Genomic DNA, 9,190 nt, shown 5'->3' on the forward strand with positions numbered 1-9,190 from the left:
ATCTGAACTTATTTTCTGGCTCCTTTGAGGGCCCAGCCCTGTTGTTACAGGCAGCTGAGTTAATTAGAAATATATAGCCAGGGAGACAGGATCAGGTCCGAGAAGTGGCCAGTGCAGAAGCCCAGACACCTTGCAGCTATGGAGGAGACAGATAACCTCTTGTTATGGGCCAGGCCTCAAGACAAAATATGTCTTTAAAAATGCAGATCAAGCAAGCAGCTTCATGCAAAGGTTTTGGAACATTTAGCAGATGTTTGATATTCAAATGGAGATAGGACAAATATAATCTTGCCCTGTTTGATGTCAAATGCACCAAGTTTGTTGGCTCACAACATTAAGGAAACCAAAAGAAGTTCAAACCAAAAGAAGTTCAAAAAGTTTTCTGGGAAAAAAGAGAGAAGAATAGCCCTGGATTTTCAAGAGTGCTCTTCAGTGTTTAAGTCACAGACCTATTGTCAGGGGTCATTTATGCAGCAAAGTCACACTGTGGCTACAATGTGAGTCCCAAACTACAATTGTAAGGCTGGTGTCACAGGGAAGAAGACCTCAAGGACCCACGCCTCTAAGGGGGCAAAAAGGCTTTATTTCCATGCGCATGGGGTCCATCCAGCAAACTGGTGCAGAGGACCCTGAAGGGAAGTTACAGGGGGTTTGTAAAGGCACAAACCGCAAAAAGCAGGTGATGTTACAGAAGCAGATTGCATTGGTTAGTTTTAAACGGCGCAGGGCTTGGCAGAAGCTGATTGGAGGGGCCCAGGGTTGGGTAACTTTAGTGTCCAGGGGTCCTAGCCTGGTCACTGTGTTCCCGGAACTGTAACTTATCTTGCCTAACTCACTGAGACAGAACATCCTGTGGTTTTATGACCAACGGAAAGTCCCTTCTTGCTTTGTACAGATAGCTTGGGGGTTGCAGCTGTAAAGTTAAGTTAACTCTTTCATTCCCCCCTTTTCTTGTGAATAACCTTTAATCTTAAAGGTCTTATATGGGCAGGGGGTCATACTGTTGGTGTAGCATCATAATTTTTACTTGAGAAATCTGAGACCTCACGAACTGGGTTACACGATTAATGAGGCAGGGGGCTATAGCCATGACCGTGTTGAACCCAGCCAGGGGTCCCAATAAGGGAAGGACATAAGGCAGGATTGACTCCCAGAGAGAGGGCACTTTGGTTTCACTCGGAGGGGGTTCTCGGGATTTGATTTTCTCTCTCAACTTTTCCATTGCATCTTTAACAATTCCACTATGGTTGGTGAAAAAACAGCATTGTTCTTTAAGCGTGGCGCAGAGGCCCCTCTCTTTGACAGTGTCAGAGGGCCCTTTTGTTGGCCACTTTGTGTTCCTGACAAGCTAAGGTGTTGATCCTTTATTGAGGGGGTCCACGCTGTGGCCACTGTCTCAGATCCCCAGTAGGCACAATAATATTCGCCTGGGGAGTTACAGTAACTTCTCCCTTCCACAGAAGCGGGACATAGATAAATTCCCAGAGGGAGATCTACATTGGGATCAAGAGGGACTAGGTCACACGAATAAAAACTGAAGGTTGGATAGCCTGATCCTGTCTATCTGCCGACCTCTTTTTGGTTATCCCACCTAATCAATGACCAGACCCAGGGGCGGTGGGGGTTGGCCACAGCGGGGATAATTAACATAAGTAATCCCGTCAGGGCCCAGAGGGCTAAAGTCTGGAGTTTTAGATGGGTCATCTTGCAAGAGCACACAAGGGAGGTGTATAGGACAGTGTTAGGGGGTCTTTCGACGCAGCTTTAGCTTTAGGGGGTTATCAGACCATTTGAGTTCCCAGCAATCGTCCTCTGGCACCAAGGCAGGTTTCAGGTGTGACACGTGGATCCAAGAGGCGATGTCGTCGACCTTCACCGCTGTGGGAGTAGTTAGTAGGATCTGGTATGGTCCTTTCCAGCGAGGTTGTAGGGTCTCTTGTTGGTGGCGCCGGACGAGCACAAAGTCTCCCACCTGGTATGGATGTGGTATGAGAGATTCGCTGGGAGCGTAGACTGAGGCTAGCTGTGTCCACAAATCCTTTTGTAGGCAGTCAAGGGTGGTGAGCCTGTCAGACAAGGAGGTTTGTAACAGGGCGGAATATTTAGTTAAGGGAGTGAGATCCCGAATGGGGGGTGGGGCACCAAAAAGAATCTCAAAGGGAGTGAGGTTAGGAGGTTTGGCTGATGGGGTTTTCTGTGCACGAAAAAGAGCATAAGGCAGGAGCATCGTCCAATCTTTTAAGCCAGTCTCATGGGCTAATTTAGTGAGGGTCTCCTTAATTGTTCTATTCATCCTTTCTACCTGTCCTGAACTTTGGGGTCTATAAGCACAATGTAATTTCCAATCAATCCCCAATATGTTGGCCAGTCCCTGACTTACCTTAGCCACAAACGCCGGCCCATTATCAGACCCTATTACCTTTGGCAGTCCAAACCGGGGAAACATTTCTTTCATCAACTTCTTTGTGACTACGGCAGCAGTTTCCTTCTTAGTAGGAAAGGCCTCGATCCATCCGGAAAAGGTGTCCACAAAGACTAATAGATATTTTAGTCCATACCGGGCAGGTTTAACTTCAGTAAAGTCTACTTCCCAGTATTGTCCAGGCCTGGAACCACGCAGTCTTTTGCCTGGGGCCAGCTTGGTAGGATAGGCATTGGTTAATTGACAAGCCTTGCAGCTAGTCACAACCCGTGTGGCAATCTGACATATGGCAGTGGGAGATACCCCCGGAAAATCTTGGCATTGGGCCAATAGACATAGCTTCTTAACCCCCAAGTGGGTGAGCTGGTGGGCCTGTTGGATGTAAGCAGTCAGGTCTGGCACCTCAGAGGTTTGGTTAACTTGAGCTTCTTCTTTAGGAGGAGGATATTTGATATCAGTCACCAACATCTGTGAGCTACCCGTAGCTGCCGATTTTGCTGCCTGGTCGGCCAGGTTGTTTCCCTTTTTAACGGGATCAGTTCCTTTCTGGTGGCTGTTACAGTGTATTATTGCCACCTTCTGGGGTAACATGACTGCAGCCAGCAGTTGAAGAATCTCCTGTTTGTGTTTTATCTCTTTGCCTGCAGAGGTCAGGAGTCCCCGCTGGCGGTATATGGCCCCATGAATGTGAGCCATTGCAAAAGCATATTGGCCGTCCGTGTAGATGTTTGCCCGCTTTCCTGTGGCGAGCTCTAAAGCCTTAAGAGCAATCAATTCGGCTTTTTGTGCCGAAGATCCATCCTCTAGCTTGGCTGTCCAGATAACATTGGAATGCTCAGTCACAGCCGCCCCTACGTACCATTTACCTTGGATCAAGAAGCTACTCCCGTCAGTGAAGTAGGTCACCTCAGCATCGGGCAAGGGGTAATCCGACAGGTCCGATCGCACCCCGGTTTCCTCTGCCAGGATATCTTGACAGGTATGAAGGATTGGTTCTGGAGTTTCTTCTGGTAGTAGGGTAGCCGGATTGAGGGTCACTGGGGGCCCAAAGATTATTTTGTCTTTATTGAGTAAGAGGCTTTGGTAATGTGTGATCCGGGCATTTGAGAGCCATCTATTGGGAGGTTGGCGGATGACGCTTTCTAGTGTGTGGGGGGCAATAATTGTTAATTTTTGTCCCAAAGTCAGTTTATCAGCATCCTTAGTGAGCAGGGCCGCTGCTGCAATGGCCCTTAAGCATGGTGGCCATCCATTTGCCACGGTATCTAGTCTCTTTGAGAGGTAAGCCACCGGTCGTTTCCATGGCCCAAAGGTCTGGGTCAGCACTCCTCTAGCTATTCCCTTTTTCTCTTCGATGAAGAGAGTGAAGGGCTTATTTATATCAGGTAGGGCTAGGGCCAAGGCAGATAGGAGGGCTCTCTTGATGGCATCGAAGGCCTGTTGGTGATCTTTTCCCCAGACAAAGGGTGATCCTCCCTTAAGCAATGGGTAAAGGGGAGCTGCCAAGGATGCGAATCCTGGGATCCACAGCCGGCAAAACCCCGCTGTACCCAGAAATTCTCAAAGCTGTTTTTGGCTTTTGGGGGGAGGAATCTGGATCACAGTCTGTTTTCTAGATTCAGTGAGCCATCTTTTTCCTTCCCTTAGGGAGTAACCCAGGAAGATTACCTCTCGTTTGCAGATCTGAGCCTTTTTTGCTGATGCTCTGTACCCCAGAGCGGCCAACTCGCGTAGGAGATCTTGGGTCCCGTTGTTACAGTCCTTCTCCGAATCTGCTGCCAGCAGCAAGTCATCTACATATTGAACTAGAGTGAGGTCCAGGTGTTGAGTCCGGAACGGAGCTAGATCTTTGTGGAGAGCCACATCAAAGATAGTCGGGCTGTTTTTGAACCCCTGGGGGAGGCGCGTCCATGTCAACTGTCCGGTAGTCCCGCAGTCTGGATCAGTCCATTCAAATGCAAACAGTGGTTGGCTGTCTTTGTATAAAGGCAAGCAGAAAAAGGTATCTTTTAAATCTAGAACAGTATACCAAGTTCTGGATGGGTTTAGACCGCTGAGGAGATTATAGGGATTTGGCACGGTGGGGTGGATATCTTCTACCTGATTGTTGACCTCTCTCAAGTCCTGTACTGGCCTATAATCATTAGTTCCTGGCTTTTTGATGGGGAGTAACGGTGTATTCCATGCAGACCGACAAGGGGTCAATACCCCTTGATCTAAAAGTCTCTGAATGTGCACCTTGATTCCTTGATGAGCCTCCCTGCTGATGGGGTATTGTTTAACTCAGATGGGGGAGGCAGTGGCCTTTAAAGTAACCACTACTGGTGGCTTTTGGTTGGCTAGTCCCAACCCAGCCATTTCAGCTCAGGAGTCTTTGAAATCAGCTAACCAAGCAGGAGGAACAGGCTGGAGACTCTGATCATTGTAGAGCCTATATTCATCTTCCAACTTTAGAGTTAATATTGTAACCATGGGCTGTCCGACCTTCGGGTTGCAGAATGTCACTTGAGGTCCCTGGGGCTCAAAGGAAATTTTTGCCCCTAATTTAGTTAACAGATCTCTTCCTAACAGGGGAGCCGGGCATTCCGGGATGACCAGGAAGGAATGTTTTACTTTTCCTTTTCCCAGGTTGACCGTGCGCTCGGTGGTCCATGAGCGGTATTTGCTTCCATTAGCCCCTTGAACTAGCGATTTTTTGGCTGAAAGGGCTCCCAAGGGGGCCTGAAGGGCTGAGTAAACAGCTCCCGTGTCGACTTCAAAGTCCACGGGAGTCCCCTCCACCTTAAATGTTACCCAGAGCTCGGGGAGGGGAACCGAGATCTGAAGTCCCTAGTCCTCCTCATCTAAGGCGAGCATGGGGGCTCGTTGTCGCTGTGAGGACTGCCTTTCCTGTTTTTCTTTGGCTCTCCATTTTTTAAGCTTCTCACAGTCTTTAATTAGGTGTCCTTTCTCCTTGCATTATGCACATTGGTCAGGGTCTAATGGGGGGCGATTGGGCTTTCCCTTTCCTGTCTCAGATTTACCCTGAATAGCTGCGGCCAACACTTTTGCAAACTCTTTATTTCATCTTTTGTCCCTTGCTAGTTCTTTCTCTTCCTCTGTCTCTTGTTTATAGTAGACTTTTTCAGCTTCCTTAACGAGATCCCTCAGAGTTAGGTCTTGTAGACCATCTAGCCTTTGGAGCTTACATCTTATATCAGGAGCCGATTGCCCTATGAAAGCCATGGCTATTGAGCCCTGTCGGCCTTCATCTTCAGGGTCAAAAGGCGTGTACCATCGGTAAGCCTCCATCAAGTGTTCTAGAAAAACTGAGGGAGTCTCAGTGGGCCCTTGAGTTACTTCTCTTACCTTGGCCAAATTGGTAGGGTGCCTCGCGGCCGCCCGGAGACCCACCATTAGAGTCTTGCGATAGATGAAAAGATGCTGCCTACCGTCAGGAGAGTTGGGGTTCCAGTCGGGGCACTTTAGCGGGAAAAGATCGTCAATCCGATCGGGTCTCTGGGTAGGTCTGCCATCATCTCCTGGAACACTTTTTCGGGCCTCTAGGAGGATTCGATCTCTTTCCTTGGTGGTGAACAGGACCCCCAATAGTTGTTGGCAGTCATCCCATGTGGGTTGGTGGGAGAACATGAGCGAGTCCATTAGGCCTGTTAACTTAGAGGGGTCATCAGAGAAAGAGGGGTTATTATTTTTCCAGTTGTATAAATCTGAGGATGAGAATGGCCAGTACTGAAGGGCCGGCATTTTTCCCCCTTCCGTCCCATCACTTATAGTGGGCCCATAGGGACGGAGAGGGAGAGTGACGACCGGGTCCTCCAGCTGCTGTCTACTGCGGGTGTTCCGGGCTGGGCCCTCAGGCCCAGGGGAACTGGCCTCAGAGCAGGCCACAGAGGGAGGTGAGGAGCACGGAGAGAGAGTTGGAGCTGAGGGAAGGGAGGCCTCTGACTCCAGCGGGGAGACGGGTGGTGGGAGTGCATAGGGAAGAGGCAAGGTAGGTCAAGGAGGAGGGTGATCACAGTCAAGCAGAGGGAGGTCAGGATGGGAGTCAGGCAGGACCGGGGCAGGGGGCCCTTTTAGAGCCAAGAGTTTGGGTATGGAAGACTCGGGCGGAGGAAGGAAGGGTTTTACCCATGGTGGGGGTTCCTCCCTGAGGTCCTGCCATACCAAGATGTAGGCGACCTGGTCGAGGGTGGCCCTCTCATCTGGGGCGGAAGATGATGTCTTTAACTGCTAAAATGAGGGGAAGGTGGAAAGTCCCCTCCGGTGGCCAACCCACGGAGAATGTGGGCCACTCAGACGAGCAGAAAGTCTGCCATTTACCTTTTTTAACCTGTAAGGAGAGATTGTGAGCCCTCTCTCGAACCTCCGACCAATGGTCGAGGGTGAGGGACAATGGGGACGATGTCGTCTGTCCCATGATGTTCTGAAGACAAAGAGTGGTTAGCGTACGCATGACACAACAAAGAACGGATCATAACAGCCACAACACACAGGACAAACAGGCCGGCCAACTCACTCTCACGCATTAGTCTCACACCAAACGAGTCACCTTAGGGGGTGCCTCCAGACGAGTCACCTTAGGGGGTGCCTCCAGATGAGTCACCTCAGGGGGTGTCTCCAGACGAGTCACCTTAGGGGGTGCCTCCAGATGAGTCACCTTCGGGGGTGCCTCCAGATTGGTCCGGACGGACCACAGATTGGGAATGAAATTCCCCAGACCGATAGGAAAACCCTATCGCAGACGGTGAGCCACGGAGAACCATGTGGGGCATCCCCCGGTCACCAAAGAACAGAAAACAGAAATTGCCCCTGGAGTAGAGCCGGAGTTCGGCCTGGGGCGAAAAGAAAATGGTGGATCGATCCAAAACGAAAGTAAAAATATGACCGGTCCTACTCACCCAAAGAGGGACGCTGAGCCATTGAGATCGTCTCCCGTGAGACGTACAATTTCGCTAGGGCCTCCAAATGTAAGGCCGGTGTCGCAGGGAAGAAGACCTCAAGGACCCACGCCTCTAAGGGGGCAAAAAGGCTTTATTTCCATGCGCATGGGGTCCATCCAGCAAACTGGTGCAGAGGACCCCGAAGGGAAGTTACAGGGGGTTTGTAAAGGCACAAACCACAAAAAGCAGGTGATGTTACAGAAGCAGATTGCATTGGTTAGTTTTAAACGGCGCAGGGCTTGGCAGAAGCTGATTGGAGGGGCCCAGGGTTGGGTAACTTTAGTGTCCGGGGGTCCTAGCCTGGTCACTGTGTTCCCGGAACTGTTACTTATCTTGCCTAACTCACTGAGACAGAACATCCTGTGGTTTTATGACCAACGGAAAGTCCCTTCTTGCTTTGTACAGATAGCTCGGGGGTTGCAGCTGTAAAGTTAAGTTAACTCTTTCACAATCAACCTATAAGCTTGTAGTGAGTGGCTGAACTAGTATTACTTAACCTGGGAAGAAGTCACCCAGAAAAAGTATGTTGAAAGAGCAAAGGCATTTTGTGGGAACAATAGTCCAGCTGTTCTGGTCATTGAGTATGGTAATTGATGCCTATTAGGACTTCCTGGAGGAAGTAGTGGTAAGTGTAGTACATTTCAAGCTATTGTTTTTCTCTTTAGGAGGCATGTAGACATGGTCACTGCATCTTCACCTTTATGTCTGGCTTTCTTAAGCTGAGCCTGTAGAGGGATTGTTGTGTTTAGTTTTTTATGTTGACTCCTTTGATGTTTCAATTTCTCTCTGACTGTATATCAATTTTTCTCTACTTTGACCTCCTGTAGTAAAATCACAATACCATTTGACTGGATAATGTGATGTTTATACATTTAATAAAATATTACTCAATAGAGGCCAGGGGTTTAGCTCAGCAGGCAGAAGCACCTGCCTGGGAAGTGCTAAGTTGTGAATTTGATCCACGGTACCTAAAAAAAAAAGTGTTTTAAACTGCAGAGAAAGAAAATAGCTTCATTTGTGAAGATGTAGATTAACAAGAGTTTTAATTAAATATGTCAATGGTAAATTAAACACTGGTAATAGTCGTATATAGAATCTGAAGGTGTTGGCTGGGTTTTGAGCTTAGTGGTCAAAGCAATGTTCGAAAGCCTTTGCATGAAGCTACGTGCTTGCTCTGCATTTAAGATTTCAATGAGTTTTTGGACCTCTTCATTCTAGCAAATTGCAGATTTATTGGAGGAAGGAGGTTACTGTTGTGGTATAGCACAATAGGTACCATTCCTAACTCTGTATTTATCACAGCTGCCAGGATGCCACTACATGGCTGGCTGTCCGCTCTAACATCATTCTATTATTGCCAATTTAGGTCAGCTTTCATTCAGCTCTATTATTTTTGTTTTTCTTTAGTGGTCTTTCTCTCTCCCTTGGTTTTTTACTTTTTTCATTTTTATTTTTTTGTTTTTAAAGATGTAGTCTCACTTTGTAGTTCTGGGTGGCCTTTCACTCACTGCGTAGGTTAGACTGTCCTTGAATACATGGCCATTCTCCTGTTTCAGCCTCCTTAATGCTGTGGAAAAGAGGTGGGCATCATAACACATGGTATTGGTTCTTTTCTTCCCTCCTTTCAGCATTATTCTTTCATTTCAGGGGCACTGACATTTAATCCAGAGGTTTGCTTCTGTCAGTAATCTTTCTGCTTCTTGAGGTGAGTTTGTGAACAACAGTATAGGAATCCAAGCATCCAGAGAATAAATTTGGAATTTAAATATTTGAGCTCAAAACCACTTTTATACAGAACTCCTTCCCCATTTGAGAATCTAAACAATTA

At 48.1% G+C, this 9,190-nt stretch overlaps 1 protein-coding gene across 1 annotated transcript; it reads right to left on the reverse strand.

Annotated features, from left to right (window-relative positions):
• Positions 1-3,051: 3,051 nt before the first annotated feature.
• LOC111756381 (uncharacterized) lies at positions 3,052-7,342 on the reverse strand. The gene is given in 4 exon segments (XM_063244006.1): positions 3,052-3,063; positions 3,155-3,898; positions 4,091-6,345; positions 7,321-7,342. Coding segments are annotated over 4 exon segments (3,033 nt in total).
• Between the last annotated feature and the right edge of the window lie 1,848 nt (positions 7,343-9,190).

Source organism: Cavia porcellus, unplaced genomic scaffold, assembly GCF_034190915.1.
Source record: "Cavia porcellus strain 051 isolate PalLab524CR breed Dunkin Hartley unplaced genomic scaffold, mCavPor4.1 scaffold_43, whole genome shotgun sequence".
In the NCBI taxonomy this organism is placed as follows: Eukaryota; Metazoa; Chordata; class Mammalia; order Rodentia; family Caviidae; genus Cavia; species Cavia porcellus.